The sequence below is a fragment of the Rhipicephalus sanguineus genome, chromosome 2 (genome assembly GCF_013339695.2).
Source record: "Rhipicephalus sanguineus isolate Rsan-2018 chromosome 2, BIME_Rsan_1.4, whole genome shotgun sequence".
Classification (NCBI taxonomy): domain Eukaryota; kingdom Metazoa; phylum Arthropoda; class Arachnida; order Ixodida; family Ixodidae; genus Rhipicephalus; species Rhipicephalus sanguineus.
The window spans coordinates 72,158,868-72,178,955 of NC_051177.1; the positions used below are offsets into that span (position 1 = coordinate 72,158,868).

General features: G+C 44.0%; 1 protein-coding gene across 2 annotated transcripts; it reads right to left on the minus strand.

Annotated features, from left to right (window-relative positions):
• Window positions 1–184: 184 nt before the first annotated feature.
• LOC119383167 (lipid droplet-associated hydrolase) lies at window positions 185–14,076 on the minus strand. 2 transcript variants are annotated; one of them, XM_037651190.2, is made up of 5 exons: window positions 13,817–14,075; window positions 12,415–12,555; window positions 9,872–10,026; window positions 6,735–7,016; window positions 185–2,300 (listed from the first exon to the last, which is right to left on the minus strand). In XM_037651190.2, the coding sequence occupies exons 1-5, from the start codon at window positions 13,947–13,949 to the stop codon at window positions 2,073–2,075; spliced, it is 939 nt and encodes a 312-aa protein (XP_037507118.1). In that variant the 5' UTR covers window positions 13,950–14,075; the 3' UTR covers window positions 185–2,072. The 2 variants fall into 2 exon arrangements, with proteins under 2 accessions (XP_037507118.1, XP_037507119.1); XM_037651191.2 differs by lacking the exon at window positions 12,415–12,555 and having other exon boundaries at window positions 13,817–14,076.
• Between the last annotated feature and the right edge of the window lie 6,012 nt (window positions 14,077–20,088).

Sequence of the window (20,088 nt, forward strand, 5' to 3'; positions counted from 1 at the left end):
AGAATTGGTCTTTCTCCATGCTAAACACGTAACTACATGATGTAAGAAGCATGCTTGACAGTCTTAAGTCACAAGACTGCATGTAAATCTAGCTGAATAATAAATGCAGACAAATGCTAGCAACCATCAATTTGCATGCCCCACCAAAAAAAAAAAAAGAATGAGCAACACACCACACAGGAGCTAAGTTTTAAAAACAGTGTATTGTCAACAATTGAAACATAGTAAACACGGAGACTAGGCACGCAACAGCACACAACTTCTACAATTTTTAGACAACAAAAACAAAACTTAGAGTACCACACAGAACTCAAGCATTAAAATACTGGTATATTCTCAGCATTACAGCAAACAGAAAAAGGTATAAGACTGGCTAATGGTAATACTATTTCTGGCAGACTAGACAATGCATAAACAATAGATGTTGATATCACAGTGAATCAATAACATTGCTACATGGATTGCAGGTAGAAGAAAGGTACAGTGTGCTGTACTTAAGGGTCAATGGCAACAGGTATCCAGCAAGTCGTTACAAATAAAACACCAAATTTACCATTTGTCTCATAAGAGTCCAGGCATGACTACTTCCATCACACTGTGGTGAAAACTTACTGGCACATAGCACCATGCATAGGCGTGCGCACAGGGGGGCAGGGGGGGCGGCCGCCCCCCCTAATCACCTAAGAAGGGGGGCGCAAAATCTGCCCTGTACATTGACCCTTGCAGTCACCTAAGTTGGGGGGGGGGCGCAAAATCTGCCCCATACATTGACTTAGTAGGGTGGGGGGGGGCGCTGCGATGAACCTTTGCCCCCCCCCTAAAGGGGAACCCTGCGCACGCCTCTGGCACCATGTAAACATGCATAATTCTAGCATGTGCCAATGATAGTTCTGGCCAGTAATGCTAAAAGTCTGCGCAGAAACAAATGTAGTACGCCTGTTTTTGTGAGCCTAGAGAATGAAAATGCTTATACACAAGTACACAAGCGAACAAAACTTCTTGTTGCACACGATAAATTTTGTAACAGCAGTTCACGGGCCACAAACAACCACACAAACAAAACAGGTATTTGAGCAACACCATATTTTTCACAAGTATCACATAATTGCTTTTTCTCTTATTGAATACTTAGAAGGATGGCCTACGTTAAGTTGTGAACAACACTATGAGTGCATTTCAAGCTTTTATATACAAAAAATAAAAAGAATGAACCAGTATAATCATCACCATGCATCCAAGTTATGGAGAAAAGCCAACTATGTACAGACTTCAACTAATATCCCGCAAATGGACTTTTTACACACCAGGCTTGCATATAAGTCAGAGACGTGATTTAATGAGTCAAGGTCCACGCAATGATAGTGTCGTGAATAAGTCAACTTACAGCAACTGTTTTAGAGGTACCTATAAGCTGTTTCATACATTTTACAGCTTTTCACGCATACCACAATGTGTCACTTGCATACTTGTTGCCTTTAGCTGTAGTTCTTGCACACAACATACAGATCAAACTGCGCATTTCATCTCGACGTCAATACCTTAAAACCCCAGAAAGTCGGCCCTGGTCCGATGGTCAAGTCGTACATTTGTTAGAATATGGCAATAGTACACTGTCGTAAGATGATTACCTTTTTTCACTCTCAGAGTTATTAAAATTACACGTACACAAAATCTTTCATCTACCTATAACATTTGTTAGTTTCTAAAAATGGTCACACTGCTTATGCAAGCACCACATTAATTTGAAGACGTATGGACTGAGCATAACGCAAAGCAGTGATGAAATGTTTGGTCCGGAGAAACATGGAGAAACAAGCGTAAACATGGCAAGAAGCAGGAAATTTGTACTTGACTTCAAGAAGAAAAAAAATTATTGCAACAGCACAAATAAATCTATAGTTTATAATGCCGTTGAGCATTTTGCCTTTTTAATGACACAAAAACAAAACGCCGCAAAAAGGGCATGATAACAATGACAGGCCTTCAGAAAACCACGTCGTATAATTATTATGGCAAGAATAAAATGTCACCGCAGAGGCATGATCGCAAGGGTGGGCTTTTCGGAAGCGGCATCACAAGCTGTTCTTTATCCTGTTCGAGATGAAGGCAGCGATCTCGGCTGTACGGTCCAGCACGAACGCATGCTTTATGTTGAGGCTACAGAGAGTGATGTCACCGTTCGGGAAGGTCTCCTTCATGTCCCGATAGAAGCGCACGGGGCACCAGCCATCACTGCAGCCGTAGTAGAAAGTCAGCCGCTCCATGTGCGCTCCGATGAACTCATCGTCCCTCTCTACCAGCTGCGTACAAGATATGGTACAGCATAGCAACCCGATTTTGGAGCTGTAGTGGCTCCAGATCCATTTTCACATGAAACAGCCTTTAAAAGGCATTGTACTAGTACTTCAATGCACATCATGAAACACAGGTCAGAGAACATACCTTTAAAGGGGTCATGAACCACTTTTCCAAGTAATCATTGAATGACCATGCTATCGGAATTTATTTCTCGAATCCTTCAAGAACAAGCAGAGGTATGGGAATATTGTCGCATGCTTTAAGCCCTTTCTCTCTTCCGTTGTCATGAAGAGCGCGCTAAAGGCTACACAGGGAGGGATGGCACGGGGGATAGAAGTTGCGTCAGCAGGCTTCATGACCTTGATTGAATAAAAAAGACGAGGACGCCAACCACAAGAGAATAAAAGTGCATCGACGTTTCGGCACCCAGAATGGGAGCCTTGTTCACAACAATCTTCGTGACCTTGAGCGTGGGTGATGAAACACGATCGCTCTCTCCCGTTGCGATTCCTGAGTGCGAGTATGGCTCACTGTGTTATTTTGGCAGACTATGGAGCGCAGTGCCGGCACGTCGCGGTTCCCCCCTTGGCAAGAATCCAAGCGCCGCTCTTGATTTATGTCGGCTATTGGCCAACAGCATGCTATCTGCTGTTCTATGTCAAACGGCAGGCGCCGGCAGCTCTGAAGAGGGTGACCGCTGGCCTCTGTATGAAAAGAGGGCACCTGAGAAAATGGCAACGCCGTGCTCCGCTTCTAAACTCTCCTTGCTGCACGCTTCTGTAGGCTTTGGCTGAGATAGCAGCATCTGCTATGCGCAGGATGCATTTTTTCATGAAGCCTGAGGGTTGCTTCGTGACCCCTTTAATGACAAAACTGTGTTAGCAAAACTTGGGCTCAACAAACATACAGCTAAGTGAGAGTCTGGCTTGTAGCTTTGTAAGTAGTACACTGTTTTACTTCCAAGCACCATGCCACTTCTCTTCCTTGTGCCCCGCAGTGATTCCACAATTATAACAGTGCTGTGTGAACATGTGTTTTCTCTCCCTGGATCACTGTTACGCCGCTTCAAGCATGCACCGTAAGCAGTGCAAAGGGCATAGAAAACAGTCCACATATTAAGACGGCAGACTGTGTCAATGCTATAAGCTGTACAAGTATGCATAACTTTTGGCGCTGTGAACTACAGCACAGTCTCTTTGATATATTCCCTAGGTGACCAATAAAACAATAACATAAGATTTAGAAAAGGTAGCACACAATTATGCTTTTTATTGTTGCTTGGCCAGTTACACTTGAACGTTAACTACGTTTTTGGAGGAGTTGCAGCAATGAATTGCACTAAAGGCAGTTGAATTGATAACAGCCTCTTTTCGAGTACTCACAGCCCTTTATTGGTTTCTGCACAGCCTTGTATATATGAAAATAACCTCTAATGTGGGTCTGTCCAGTTGTACGAATGGATTAATATGCGTAGCAACCATAGGTTGGCAAAAAGTGTGGAGCTCACTCAGACTCACTCGTGAAATATATTTTGCCTTTAGGGCTCACTCAGAATCCGGACTCACTAGGACTAAAACTCACCAAAATATTGCTCACTCAGACTCACTCAGACTCAGACTCACAGCTCAATCTGAGTTTGAGTGATTCGACTCATGAGCCCATTAGCGTATAATTAACTTACAGCCGCAGAGCTCGCAGTGCTTCAAGGTGCGGTCAAGTACATCCTGCAGCAGCCACCTAATCGATGGGCCATCTTTTGCGACTCCAGGTCAGCATTACAAACACTACGGTTTGCTTTACGGCACGGATTACACGAACAATCCGTGTACGAGATAAGGCGCGATTACCACCAAGCACTCGAGGAAGAACATGATATTATATTTCAATGGTTGCCGAGTCATTGCGGAATTGTCGGCAATGATCGTGCGGATGAAGCTGCACGATCGGCTCATGACCAAGATCTGCGGACACCCATACCACTCTTGAGAACAGACGCCGCGTGGCGACTACGAGCACTTGCACGCCGTATCACTCTTCTGCAATGGAATACGCCGGGTTTCTCCAACGCGCGCCTGTATTCGATTGACCCAAATTTGCAACTTCGTTTGCCACCAGGGCTCTCAAGACGCGATGCAACTTTACTGTGCCGCATGTGGTTGGGCGTGGCATTTACGAATGCGTATTCGTGTCTCATTGGAATGGCCAGCAGTGCGGCATGCAACATTTGCGCCTGCGAGGAGACGCTTGAACACATTCTATGCCACTGCCCATCATACCAATCTCAACGACGTAGTATGGAAGTCAAGCTCCGTCACCTGGACTCAAGACCGCTGACAGAAAAGAAGATCTTGGGACCTTGGCCTACGGTCTCGCATACGCGCAAGGCCACGAAAGCCCTCTTGTGCTTCTTGAGGACCACCGGACTGCACGAGCGCCTGTGAACTAACAGCGCGAGTTCGTGTTGTGTAGTTCATCCATCCCTTTCTTGCTCTTCTTCCTTCTTCTTTACCCTTTCTTTTCTATTATTTCCCCTTCCCCCACCCCAAGTGCAGGGTAGCCAACCGAGCCAAAGCTTGGTTAACCTCCCTGCCTTTCCTCTTCGTATCTCTCTCTCTCTCTCTTATTGACCATAGTGTCAAAGCTCTTTAACATCAATATCTCATATTAATTGGTGCTCTACTTGGTGCGTTTTGATCTCGTACCTTCAATTATGAGTTATTGGTGGTTACAATCCAGTAAGTACATTTTTATTGAAAGAGGTGACTCACACGAGATATTTTTATCAAGAACTTCCCGTGAAAGATTTTGCCGGAGGGAGGTCAAACCCCCTCACCGTGCCTCCCTCCGTAACTCATGCATCTGATGAATAAATATTGAGATGGCGCATGAACGCTACTACTTTGAAGTATGTGTGAGTAGACAAGTGTAAACGTGAGTCGTCATAAGGCTGATAGCATTGCGTAGATAGGACCATTGGTCGGCAAAAAAGAATGTTGAGATCACTCAGACTCACTCATGAAATATATTTTGCCCTCAGGGCTCACTCGGACTCAGACTCACCAAAATTTTCCTTATCCGGACTCACTTGGACTCAAACTCACTAAAATGTTTCTCAACCGGACTCACTCGGACTAAGACTCACGAAAATATTACTCAGCCTGACTCACTCAGACTCAGATTCAAGGCTCAATCTAAGTGTGAGTGAGTTGACTCATGAGTGAATGTTTCAGCCTATGGTAGCAACTTTATGTTGTCATGTATCTGTGTCTATAAGACATGCTTAATTGTAAGGACAACCTTTACTGACCAATAAAATCAAATTCTTTGTGTTCATGTCACTCTGATTTATTTGATCTACTTTCTACAGCTGATAGCAGACGGCAACCCTCTTTGTCGATTCTCCATGCCAACTTTGCGTTCACTTCTAGTTCATGACAGCTGTATTGAGATCAGTGACCAGCAATCTGAACGCGACAATTTTGATTCATAGCCACCACGTGGCAAGCTATGCAAATTCAGCCGCAACATATGGCACTGTCCCGCACAGGCATTACGTGCGGATGTTGCCGTGTCAGCTGTGTGCTGTTGCACTTTTGAAACATCACATTCGGTGAGAAAAAAGAAACAAATAGTAAACCTAATATATATGCAACACTACGGAACTAAACAGGACCAATGCTTCAGAACTTTAAAAGCCAGAAAATTGTGACTGAAAGAAGTACTACATCAAATATGTTTTACATTACTGTTAGGTTGATGCACCATGCACTCGCTGCTGTCGCCTATATGAGTAAGGTTATCAAAGCATCTTAATCTAAAAGAGTGTCACGTTTATGTTTCCTGTGTCACAGCAGTGCACCCAATTTCTTATACAAAGTTATATTATATAAAAACAACATTTTAAGATGGCCACTCACAGGGACACTCGAGTGATTGATAAGTTGCTCTAAGAACTGTATTGTTGTTGACTTTCTGATCATAGGTTCATTGTCAGATGATGAAAGAAAGATTTCATTTTGCACCCCTAGCATGTGAATGTCAGCATGACATCACAGATTTCAAAGTTCTTTTGTGCCGCATTGGCTCAATAAAATTTCCTCAAACTTCCATGTATGGCCTCCAGCTTACTTAGAGCACACTGTAATTCACTAGTGCTGATAAAGAATTACATAGGCCCTGGCGGGTGCTATCTAAATCTATGAAGTCACGGCGAGTTAGTGCGGGAACGTCAAGTCGGCACCTGTATTTGCTTTTTGTGTGTTTTCTAGCCTACCCAGCCTTCTTATCATGGCAAGACTAGTGCTTTTGGTATTGAAGAATTGTAAATTGCCAATACCAGTGAAACCAGCCTTTGCCTCTTTAGTGGCCCCTTTAAGACAAAGCCCTACAAGCCATCCCGAAACAGTTCATAGCATTCACTGGACAAGCAGGCTCACCGTTTGCATTTCTTCGTGAGCCATGTCCATCACCAGTCGAAAAACTGTTGGCTCAAAGAGCACCAACGTGGCTTTGGCCGAACGTTGGCGTATGGCCGGCGGCAAACTCAGGCAGTACCAAGAGACCAGAAGTGATTTGACCGCCTCTGGAAGCACCATGAGGAGCAACACGACAAGCCAGCTCAGGAGCCTCAGCAGCCGAGCGTCCCACAATAGCGAACAGGCATTGGGCGTCTCAGAGAGCCGCTCGATCACCGGGAAGAGGAGGAATGACCGCTTCACCTGGGCGCAAGAGAAGACAATGAAGGTAAGACCAATTCGCCGATAATAACGGGTGTACAGTAGTAATGCAATACGATTGATAGCATTCATAGTACTAATGATAGAATTACTTCAGTTTTTCATTACTGACAGTGCTATCAACTGTTTTGCAATGCTGTAGGTAACTCACACTCTAAACATTAAACTATTGTAAACCTACCGAGAGTACAACTTTAAACAAACTTGGAAACCCCACAAGTAGGCTTGTGCGAATAGTAAATTTTAGGTCCGAAGTAAATAGTGATTTGGTCGAAGCGAATTCGAATAGTTTATATCACATATTATAAAGAAAAATGAGCATATCTGTCATGACCCAACTAACCAGCGAAATATTTTTAAAGTTGAAACAAGGCATATGCACATGTCATTCTTTTTGGTTCAAAGGGAAGTGGAAGCAACTTTGAGTAGTAGCAGGATTTGACTTTCGGTAGAATGCAAGTGATAACCTGTAAAATATGTTACGTTTTAAAATTTACTATACGTATAGCATATAAGCCGGTATAACAAGCTTAAAAAAATGATGAATCGATGTGAGGGTAATACAGTAATACCTCATTAACTTGAACTCGGTTATTTCGAAATCCCGCATAACTAGAAGGATTTCTGCGGCCCTGTATTTTGCAATGTAAATTTGAGTGGATAATTCGAAGCGGAGGTTAGTACCAGCCCGGTCAATTCGAAAACTTTGGGTGCCATGTGCCAATTCCCGATCCTGATTTAGCCGCAAATCCGCAGAAACAGTGGCCCTTAGGAGCCACAAGGCAATGCAATGTAGCGATACTAATGGGTGACAAGTGAAGCACCCCAGCCTCGCTGCTGCCAGCGCAAGAAAAAAACAAAACAAAAGGCGGTCTCGTGGTCAGCTGAAATGTGCGCCTGCGGAAAAAAAAGACGTGCTTCACTGCAACACAGCGGTGACACGCGGGGAGCATGACGCATGCTTCTCTCAACGTCAGCGCGTCATGATTGACCCATTCTTTCTGGGAAAATATAGAAATTAATAAAGGGTGGTCTGACAGAATTCGCGACGTATGCGAACCTCCAATTGGCGGTTGTTTCGGCAATTTGCGCACTTGCACTGTTGGCGGAGTACTTGCCTGCAACGCCTACTTCGAAAACTTCAATGATCATCTTTTCCACCCAGAACACATCGCGAATTCCGTCACACTGGTCATTATTAAATTATTTATTTAACAGAAAGAATGGGCGAATGGTCGCATCATGACGCGCTGACGCTACGAGGAGCAGGTGACACGCTACCCGCGTGTCACCACAGTGTTGCAGCGAAGCATGTCATTTTTTCCGCAGGCGCGCATTTCAGTTGACCACGAGACCGTTTTTTTTTCTCTTTTTTTTTCTTGCGCTGGCAGCAGCGAGGCCCGCCGTTTCCCCGGATTAGCGGCAAAATTGGGACCGGGTATTGCTGGAAAACATAACCTTTGTAGCCGCAAACTAGCAGGCACAGCAAACGACCACCTCTGATTACTTCCAGTAATTCAAAGTTCCTTGCATCTCGCTCTTTGTATGTTTGGTTAATTCGAAAACCCGCTTAATTAGATTTTTCACAGTCCCAGTGACTTTGAATTAACGAGGTCTTACTGTATGTTCATTTAACCTTAAAGTGGGGCTTCGCGGCAGTGCGGATTTCTCCTGGAAAAGTGTATACACGGTATAGCACACCTCCACTGCAGTGAAACCACCTTTACAGAGGGTCACATGCGGTTTATATGTGTCTATTCGTTCATTTCGAATACTTCGAAACTTCCTAGAATTTAAATTCGTTTCGAAGCGAATTCGAATACTGTAATATTCGTCCGAATATTCGAAGTGCTCGAATATTCACACAAGCCTACCCACAAGGCATGGCTTGAACAATGCATTGTTTGAACCATGCTTAATGGAGTTTTTGAGGTTGTTTAGAATTCAGTAATTGCACACATATGTTGCCACTCGCAGGCACACATGTGCAATGTGTGAGCCATGTCTTGTTTTCAGTGAGCCTTTCTCTACATGGAAACACATGGAGCACCGTAATTTGTTGCTTCGTCACACTGTCGGTTACTTCTTCGGGGTGGTGTATGCACATTGCTGGTGTGTTGTGCTATCTTCTTTTTCAGGGAAAGCATATATCATACTTCTCTGTCTTTTTTTTTTTTCTGGTTGTACACACAAATGCCTGCCAGTGTACGTGAGGCTGTGTTCGTTCTTTCTTCAGTTTCACAATAAGCATACGTGCAGATGCTTTCCACCCCTCTCTCTCTGAGGGAACATGTATAAACTGAGCAGATGTACTTGAAAACTTCAATCTCAAAAAAGGCCAGTCCAGCCTTTTTCGAGATACATATACTATATAATATAGTGCAGGAAAAAAAGCCTGTCTTTTGTAGCTCTTTTTTCTCGACCTCCTCGATATTCGGCCACAATTTTCAGCCCCCAGACATAGCACCAAAATTTAACAAAAGCTTGTTCAGAAAAATGATCGAGAGATCAAACTGAGATCATGCGGACAGAGTGATTCGCATTTGTTTTGTTTTTTTCCTTCTTTTTTTATTGAGCAGATGCAAGGAACAGATAACAGGCGGCAGTCTGGGTGAATGTTTACATATTAATGTCTGTTGACAAGACCATATCTGCTTAGTCTTGTACCTTTATTCGAGTGGATAAAATGTGTCGACAGTTATCATAGAGGTTGTTATTTGCATTGCACACTGAACCGTGCTTCTACAAAAAAGAAAAGTTTGAGTCCATTAAAAATTGCGAGAAATTTCACATTTATATTCTAGGTGACACACATCTATAGAAGTTGCGCGACTCACGTTGAGTTCCTTGAGCTCCTCGAGCACCTGAAGCACCATGTAGGCCCCGATTGAGTGGCCAGCCAGGAATACAGCACGGTTGCCTGTCGCATGACTCCTGACAAATTCCACTTTATGCCTGATTTGCCCGTACAGCCCATACAGCCGCCAGTGCTCTGCATAGTACAGAGAGAGGAAGAAACAACTCAAGTTTGGCACTAAGCATTACCAAGATTGCGCATTCATAGTTTAGGACAACATCCAGGCACAGCAACATCTTTTTTCATTTCTTGACAGACAAATACGTGAGCATAATTAGAATTCCAGCCCGTTTCTGGAATCTCCATCATTTCAGCTGTCACCAATATACATGAGACCACATTTATTGTATCTGGTTCCTGACAATCACTGCTGTGTCCCATCTCTACGCTTGTATATGCCATGTGTTCACATTTTCCGCCCATGCCACTGCAGTACAATGCAAGCTTCTTTCCTATATGCATACTTTTCAAACACGATATATTTTTGGCCTAATCTCTCCACAAAGAATGCCAGTGACTTCAAAAGAAGATATAGTAGGTAGTCAAGCCAGGTTTACTAGCACAAAAGTGGCTTTAGTTATGATACACCAGCTGTTGAGTTTTAAACAAATATATAGTAGAAAGCAAGCCCTTGCCTCAGAATTATTTTAGACTAGGTTTCTGAACGACCAATCATAAAATGCTTACACTCACTGATATTAGCATGTGAAGCAAGCATGTCAATGACACTGAACAGCGTAAACATCTACAGTGAATGGCATAAACTTGTCAGTATATATACTGACATATACTACATAAATTATATACTACTGATGTATGTGTGTTTGTACATGCAAGTTGAGCTGACTCGTATTGCGCTACAGTACTTTTGGAGGGCATTGAATTCCTTAGCTGCCCCCCTAGTTATGGCTCTTGTAGAAAGAGCAGTGAATACAGGAGTGAAGTAGAAGATACACGCTTAATAGAAGTGTTGTAAAACCTACAAGACAGCTTTCCCACATGGCAAAAATTTATGTACAATGGTAGCGTGGCCCGTTGTCACTGATATTGTCATTTGCAGTGTAGTCTTTCACATATTTGGCCAGGGTGGCTTATCCAGGTTCTGCCAAATCCCGTGCTGAATTCTCGAAGCAGCTCGCAACAGCCATCATCCAATTTGCAGTACTATAACCTACTAAAGTGTGCGAAAGAGTCCATGGAGGTGCCAAAATAATAATATCTGGGGTTTTACAGGACAAAAGCACGATATGATTATGAGGCACATGGAGGTGCCAAAAAAGGATCCAGTCAAATTATGCAGGTGTCTTCAGAAGTCAAAGAAGTACGTGTCAGCTGACACAAAATGCTGCACCTAACAATTCCAGTGTCGACGGGTCGCACCACCACTGTGCACGAATTTTCGCATTGCAGGAAAGCTGTTTTGCAGATCTTGCAACTCACCCATTTTCGCTAGGTTTCGTTTAATCCAGAAGTGATTCATATCTTGCACCATATATCAAAGCTGTAACTATGTAACTATACCTAAGCCTTTTAAATATAGCTCCAGACTTTTCAGTTCCCCTCACCTGAAATATGCTATCCGGTACACTTAAATGGTTGTGTTCATAAGAAAGTAGCATTGTCACTTGGTTATAGTTTGCACCACATAAAAACTACAGCGCACTGTTGTAAAATTATTTATGATTGCACTACACAGTGCACAACAGAGGCCATGACAATCAGACAACACACAGAACACAGTAGATAATTTTTACAACTGCAAAAAGGACTTTCTGCCTGGTACATTCCTACCACAAACTTTTTATTTTTATGCAGCTTTAGGTGTGTACCATGATCCAACAGTAGCAACAGTTTTGATCGATTGCTAAATAAAATAATCATGGTGAAGCTCATAACATGACATGCTGCTACATCCAATTTCACACTACCTAAGTCAACTTTCAGCTGGAAAAGAAAAAGATTGATTTTGCGAATTAAGGTAATCGAGGCAAAGGATTGTAGTGTGCGGGCCTGGACCCTGAGAAAAAGATCTCTAGAACAAAGGTGGGTAAGCACACTTAAAAGATTCTCCCAAAAAGAATGCAGTGATTATACGCACGCTAACGAGTCATGCATCTGAGCAAAGGAAACTAGCAGAGAAAGGTGAACGGGAGCCAAGGAAATTGTTATTGTTGATACAAGGGAAGCTATACAGAAAGATAACAGCATTCATCATAAGTAAATCATGGATAGGTTACTTTTGTACTGAAATTAGACTAAATGTCTAGGAGGTCACGTAATGCATTACACATGACACACAGAATTACCCATGTAATGCACAACACAGACTAATTCCTCTAGACTTGGTGAAACAGGAGAGTACGGGAGGCCGCACTGACCGTAATGGCTAAGGAATGAATACGAGAGGAATTGCTGTGAAGCGATGCCTATTGGTTACATTTTTGCCACTGCCACCATTGTTGTTTTCTTTATAAAATGCTGCTGTTTTCAATGCAAAACGCTCCCGTGCTGGCAGTCAGTTACCTTTCGGTGAAGGTGCAGAGCGCTTGGTGACAACATCGTCGTGCCCCGCGTGTGAAAGTCCGCAAACATGAAGTCTGCCGTCAAAATGGTCATATATTTCAGTGAGAAAGTCTTCGTAGTATTCAATAATTCCTGGGTTCCCTGCGAACAGAAACCACATTCGTGCCACACAGGAAAGCCCACATAACAAGCAGGTCAAACGTGATAAAGTCTAGGGCCATGCGAATAGTAGTCTTCAAGACTGCACTAAGCACTGCCGGAAGAGAATCGAATATTGATATTTTAAAAATAATTTTCGAATAATATATGAACTTCTCACCACTAATAAAAAACATTTTTCACGTCTTCATATTAATAATTCAAACTGGCCACTATAAAGCATAACCATGCACTATTAACATCGCATATGGAGCATTAAAAATACATAAGTGATTTGTTTGCAAATGCTAAGCTTTTTGAGGGATAGGCATTATGATTTATTAGACAAAAGGTGGTCTTGTTGAGATATTGCTATCTATGTGCACTTTTGTGGCCAAATAAGAAATGCACACTGTAAATACAAGCACTTTTTACCTAGTTCAAATGGTAATAAAACATTGTGCCAGAACACAGGTGCTGTATCTACATATAGCGCCAAACAATACCAACAGACAAATGTATCTGAACAGCATTATAATGCTCGTAATCGTGTTTAGCCGAAGAAGTCTGGTGGTCTGGTTCTCTATGGATGGGATGAAATGCTATCACACTTTGTGCTTCCATATCATGCTTGATCATGTACGTACAGTGAATACATTAAGCATATAGAAATTGTTAGTAAAACATGTGCATTTTTGACAGCAAACCCAAGGACTGCATGAATAGAACAGTGATCATGCTATTTGAGAATATGAATTGTGCTGGGCAATGTTCATTTTGTTGTTCGAAGTATTTAATATTTAAACACCCATGATAAAAAATAGCTTCTGATTCTGAATAAGTCAGGCATATATACTCTAATGCACAATCATAAAATGTATGTCTAGTTTCTCTTCCTTTCAAGCAAAAAGTAGAGTTAAGCGATATTTCTATTGCTTTGAAGGCACTATAATACAATTATTATGCAACAAATTATGATCTCAAGGCGAAAAGAAAATGTCGTACACTTTAATTGTACTTAAATGAACACTAAAAGCAGTGTTCGAGGAGTAACTCGAACTTCCTTGTCAAATCGTTGTGTAAGAGCTCACGCCACTGCCGATAGCCGAGGCAAAGGGGTTCAGTGTCACTTGAAGTAGCATGCAGATTATGCATAAGATAGCTGCACACAATGCAGGAAACGGGGAAGTGTCTCGCAGCATAATATGCGCGCTATTGCGGACATTTTATAAAGATGAAACGAACCACTACGGTGGCTACGAACCTGGGATGAATATCAAAAGCGGCTCCTGGCAGCTGGGGCCAAGGTCAGTCTTTCCCACTTGTACAACTTTTGTCGGAACGCCGTTCACCGTCATGTATTCGTAGCGCACCTTGGTAGCTTGTCTCTTTGCCATCGTGCGCGACTGATGCGGCACTGCGATGAGAAGGAACGTGTTCAGGCTATGGAAATCGGTTTGAATGAACTATGAATGGAAACCACGGTTCACCGTCGGAGACGGCCGTCAGCGGCCGTGACCAAGGCAACTACGGCAGCAATAAAGCGGCTGCCGGCTGGCTTCGCTCGTCTTGGCTTGTTTTTAGCCTGCAATGCCTGCAACAACACCGAAATTAGCACTTCTCTTTTTTCACTCAAATTTTACAAAAATATGTCATTTTTAGTGATCTGAAACTTTAAATGCAGCACTTAAAAATAAAGTCGTATTCAAGTAAAAGCAACTACGACGATTCTTGATTTTGAAAGCCAGATCTCGAAAGCCAAGCATTTGCTAACCATACACCCCGAAACAATTTAGGGGCCACAAGCACATCATAGGCTCCATGCTTGCGACATCCCTCATTATACCATACTAACAGATTATCCTAGAATAATCATAGTAGAAAACTATAATATTATTAACGCAGTTCATTCTTGTAAACAAAGGGGACGCTCCCGTCGGAAGCGATATGCCCATGCGTCTTATTTAGCGATTTACATTTACCTACTGTGCGGAGTTTGTACGGTTACTAGTTATCTACTGCAGTACCTTTTCTGGTTCGCGATACATCTACATCTGTGGTGCGATCTTGTACGCGTTACAAAATAAACACGGAGGCGTGGCATGACAACCAGCCGCACGTGACCGCACGCGATTGGTCAATGCAGAGCCGTGACGTCTGTCGCGGTTCAAATGGGCCATTCGCGTGCGGTCGCGTGTGGTCACGTGCGGCTGGATGTACTGCCACGCCTCCGTGTTTATTTTGTAACGCGTACAAGATCGCACCACTACTTATCTTTGTCAGACTATGTGGCTACGGCAGTGGCTTCCGCTGGCTCGCAGTGCGGCTCTAAATCCGTTTTTATCGTCTGCGATTGGACAGTTCGAAATCATCGATTGGTAGCTGTCATGACCATATATGGTCAGGATTGCCGGCATGGCAAGACGACGCGGCATGAGCGGCGACGCATACAAAATTGGCTCTACCTGCTCCGTGGAATTCGCTGGGATCGTCTGCCGGGAAGTCACTCTGCTTAACACTGTACTCTGCTTGGCGGCTGCTTGGTAAGAACGCCTCATTAGGTTCTTTTTCCCTTCATTACTTTGCGAGTATTTGTCGCTACAGCTTTAAGTTGACATTTGACGCGCTTTGTGTTTTAGCGCCGAAAGCTTCTTTGTGCTTCACGCTTCGCGTATGATGCTCGTGAATTTCTTTGCATTAAGAAATAGCAACTTGAAATGCTGCGCAGCACGTTAGCGAAGAAAATCGTTTCTTGGCGCCAAAATGAGTCGCCGCTTGCGTCGTAAGGTTTTCTTTGTACATACAATGCCGTTACACGCAGTTCTAATTCGCTGCGTGGGTGTGCAAATGTGTGAAAGAGTGCAGTTATGCTTAGAATCGTTATTTGTGGTATTCGCAGTTTGCTTGACGCCTATGTTAAGAGCCGAATTAGAGAGAACTTGAGAAATGAGAACAGTGTTCGTTGGCCGTGGGTAATATTCTCGTTAAATGCTGCCTCAGTAGTTCATGCACCGAAGGTTGCGTTGTTTTCACTGCGGCAACTGCTTGGGACTGTTTTTCGCGAAAGGGCGCTGAGAAGTGCGTCGGAGACAATTTGTGCGAAGGCCAGAGAAAATACGGTAAACTTTCTTTCTCTTTTTCCAGGTCATGCCGTCCGGAGTCAAGTACTACGGCAGCTACTGCTGCGCTGCGTGGTGCAACAACGGCATGATAGGGAGAGAGCGTGGTACTAAGTGGTTCAGGATTCCGCGAGACGACAGGTAGCCCTTTGCACCTTTCTAAGATGTAATTTTGAAGTTGTGGTTATCATTAGCTAACTATCAAGGTATGTCCGTATCTTTCGCACTATTTTGCCGTTCAGCTAGTTAGTGTTTGGATGGTCATACATATTCTTCATTCGCTTAAATCGAGTGGCCCCTTTTCACTCTGAAAAGTCGTCCCCTTTTCACTCGGAAATCCTCTTTTCCTCTGTGATGCTAATGCTGTCTTCTGCACTTTTACTGTATTGTGGGAATTTTCTAAATATCGCCTATTTATTCCTACTGTGCAATTTCTCAACATGTGGCAGCTGTCTTGCCTTGTGCAGTGCACCCATCTTTTGTATGTGTTTACTGAGAATGTCACTTGAAATAAAATGTTTCGTCTCTCCCAACGATTGTCGTGTCTGCATAAACAATGGCATTCTGTGCTCGCCGCTCTGGCGGTGTGGCTTACACACGAAGCTACTTATGCATGCAAATAACGCGTTAAAAAAAATTATATATATATATATATATATAATGACCTCAGAGACAATCACATGAACAAAAGTAGTCTCGGGGGCCGTGTAATTTTACCTATAGCTAAATAATGGCCTCTGAGATGGACATTTTTTTTTTTTGCGATTTCCGATCTCTGAGGCGGCTGTTAGGATTCCCCACTTCCGTTTGGTGCGCTGCGAACCCAAATCAGCTAGGGTGCCTTGATGCGCGTTTTGTTGCGCGTTCACACATCGAGGCACACTAAAATCAGCCGCAGGGGCCTACGGGAGTGTCCTCTCTTAACCTTTTTTATATTACTCTATGGTGAGCGTTAAATGCAGCGACCAAATTTCGCGAATGTTTATTTGCAAACTTCTGCCCAGTGGAAATTTGGTGCAGAAGAATGATAATGGCAGCAACGAAGAGCAAAGAAAGGAGCATTTGGAGCCCACTTCTGGCGATGAGAAAAGTTTTTAATATTCATTATTAACGTGACCTGCGACAATCTGGAAGTAGTTCCCTTGATCAGTTGTTGCGGAATGGGCGCCTCCATTCCATTCCAATTCCATTCGGGGAATCACAACTTGCCGCAATGCCATTTCTTTCAATTCGGAATGAAAAAAACTTAGCCCATTCGCACTCCGCGAATGGCCTGGCAGTTCTATTGCATTCCTGTAATTCCTCTACGTAGGAAAGGCATCTTGATAGTTTTGTTGAATTAAGAATGAACGCCCCATAAAGCTGATGTCATCAGATGCATTAAGAACTGCAAAAGTACGCAAAACACGTTACCAAGGTGAGGATAGTAGCTTGGTGACATATCTCGTGCAGTACAACCAGCCTACTAATTCCCATAGGGGCAGTTACCCATAGGGGCAGTTACTGGCAGGATACCGCCGGCGCGCTCCCCATAGGTTTTGCTGTCGGCGCTCTACAAAAACACCTCGCGGAAGCCCTCCAGGGCATTTCTGTAAGTACTTTCGAAATGAACTGTGTTCTTTACCGTCAAAATAATCATTTTCGACGAACTGAAAGCACAAGATAGTCTACAGTCGCTGTCTCTTTGCAGAAAACCGAGCACCCGCTTCACGCTGTCACCGCGTTGGAGACCCCTGAATCGGCTTCTTAGTCACTCGCTGAATGCAAACTATGTGAAATATGTCGTTAGAGTAGACTGCCTGTATAACCAAACGGAGCATAACAGAAAGAAGCCTCAAGCCAGCGATCGCACGGGTTCGCGACGACTGACGGTGCCTCTGCATGTATGAGAGTCTGCGTGTATGTTCGTACTGATGGTTTCGCTTTTGCTACGAGCGCGTTTTGGCACCGCGCTGTGAACTTTAGGCCGCAAAATATGAGAATTTGGGAGTAAACAGACAACTACTGTTGCGCGGACGCTGTCAGAGCAGTTCAAAAACAATTTCCCTACAACTGCGGCTTCGGTGCGCATGGCAACTTTGTGATCTGCCGTCCCGACGATTCAGTGTTTTTTTTTTTTTTTCGGTCTAAATTCGGGTACGTTTCAATGTCATTTGACAAGTTGTCTCGCACTGCGTATTGATCGGTCTTCTCAGCGGGCAAATGCCGCTGCTTCTGTTTCTTTATTCAGCGCATTCGTTTCGTTTGGTGCTCACACATAACGTGAGCAAATGCGACGCCTTTTTTTAATGCTCCTTAATTATCGTTCCGTTTGCATTCCAGTGAACTTGCCGCTCTCTGTCATCAAAAAATTCATAAACCAAAGCTTCACCACTTCGAGATTGCTGGTGGAAGGAGAACAGTCTACGAGACCGAGCAATGTAGGAGCATGCGACGCTTAGGAAAAGAAAGAAAATACAGTAACGTTTGCCGGACTTGTTCTGCAAACGTCGGCTGTGAACTAGGACCCACATGAACTTGAAATAGCGGTGAATAAAATAGAAAGGTATTGCAGCAACCAGCAGCCGCAAAACAGGATAGTAAATGTTTGGACGAGTACCCCAGCAATTTTGGCAGCAGTGTCGTGTCTAACGCCAACAGGGTAGCATCTTTCCCGCGTAAAGGAGATTGCGTAAGCCATGTGCGGTTAAAATATGATAACAGTAGATTTACAAAGAGGGCTTTATTTTTCTACTATTCGCGATTTTTCGAGGTCCACGGATCTCAATAAAATTCGCTGGGTACGTTCCTTTTCACATTCCCGTTATTTATGCCAATTACAAGCTGGAGACATACGCAGATCATTGCAAATGGAATTTTATTGACTGCCCCGACTCTCTCGACCCGCTTCCCAGAATTATTGGCAACATTGTGTGCGTGACATCATTTTTGTTAAAGCGGAAGTGACGGAACCGAGGGGCCCCTAGAGCGTCTGCTATCCGCAAGGCAACTATCGTGAGTGTTTGGCGAGCGCTTGTTGGCTGGGGCGTGTGAATTTCAGTTCCTTGTGGTAATTGCGATGGGTGGCCAGTGGTGTCACGTTGTGGGCTGCACATGATTCCCCGTTGGCAGTCACGAAACACTGCACCCAACGATTACCCTGCGTCTCTATATTAGAGTGTTTTAGCAAGCAATGCCGTTTACCGCACGGAAAGCACAGTAATACCGTACCGGCTAAAGAATGCACATGCGTGAACATATCGTGCGAAACAACGTAACCTAATCTAGTAACGTTGGTGCGAAAGGTGGCTCATACTTGGCTTATATTAAATTCCTTCGGCGTGCCAACGCGACGTTGAACGCCGCTATTGCCAAACTTATGCACTCTTCCCATAGCAATATTAAGAAGTTTTAGTTAGTCCGCGAACTTCTCAGCGGTAGCATTTTACCCGATCACGGCCCCACAAACTCTGCCTGGACAGGTGGTGCCATCTGGCGGTGGAATGCGCAACCAGGCAAACAAAGAGTTAAACAGGTGTGGGCCACTTCATCGAAGAGGAATGACCATTTAGTTTGCCTCCAAATGCGTCGGAATCGCAGCTGTCATTTTCGGACAGCTCAGCTTGTGCACGCACGGTCAGTCACACACAAGATTTCCGACGGAGTTACCTTTCAACTGAGCGTCTGCTCTTCGCCGCTTTCGCAGCTTTCATACTACGCGCTGGCGGGACCGGCATGCCTTGCATAATTTCCGGTTTTGTCCCCACTTATACGTCACGCGAAGACAGTATGCTCGGTTGGGTTTCGGTTTCGGTGTTGCGCTTTCTTGCTTATTTAAATTATTCTCCATTTGCCGAGTATTCTGCTATCGGGCCCGTGACAGGAGCGTCAAGGAACATAAAAGAGCCATTATTTGACATGGCCAAACATGAGGAAAAAAAAAAGGTTTAACAGAATAGAGAAACTCCGACAAGACTACGGCCGAAATCGGGACACAAGATACACCGATGCAGCAAAATATTCAGGGATCCCAGCCCATGTGAGCGTAGTCGACAGCAAAGGAAAAGAAGAACGGCAGCTAGCATCTTAACTACGGAATCGATACGGCCGAAGAAACAGCCATAGCGCTGGCCATCTCAACCTGTGCTGAGGAAGCAATAATACTAACCGATTCACAAGCAGCTTGTCGAAATTTTCAGAAGGAGATTTCCAGGCAAGCCTTAGAAATACTCACAGCTGCAGCAAAGAAGAACCTACCAGAAACGTACATCGTTTGGACTCCGGGTCACGAATCCCTGATGGGAATGAGGCAGCTGATCGCTTCCGCCGGAGCTCATGTTCACCGGGCCTTCCCAGGACGCGCTTAGGAGGAAATGATGTACCCAAAAGTACAGCGACATCTTACAGCACTGCAGCTAGGCCGAGAACTTATCCGCCA

What these genes read in the sequence shown, in the direction of transcription:
- LOC119383167 (XM_037651190.2), bottom strand. Translation starts at nt 13,949, where the DNA reads ATGGCAAAGAGACAAGCTACCAAGGTGCGCTACGAATACATGACGGTG. An exon ending in AGGAGCTCAAGGAACTCAAC is followed by an intron (nt 7,017 to 9,871) that starts GTGAGTCGCGCA and finishes TCTTGCGCCCAG; the next exon opens with GTGAAGCGGTCATTCCTCCT. An exon ending in CTCACGAAGAAATGCAAACG is followed by an intron (nt 2,301 to 6,734) that starts GTGAGCCTGCTT and finishes TCTTGTACGCAG; the next exon opens with CTGGTAGAGAGGGACGATGA.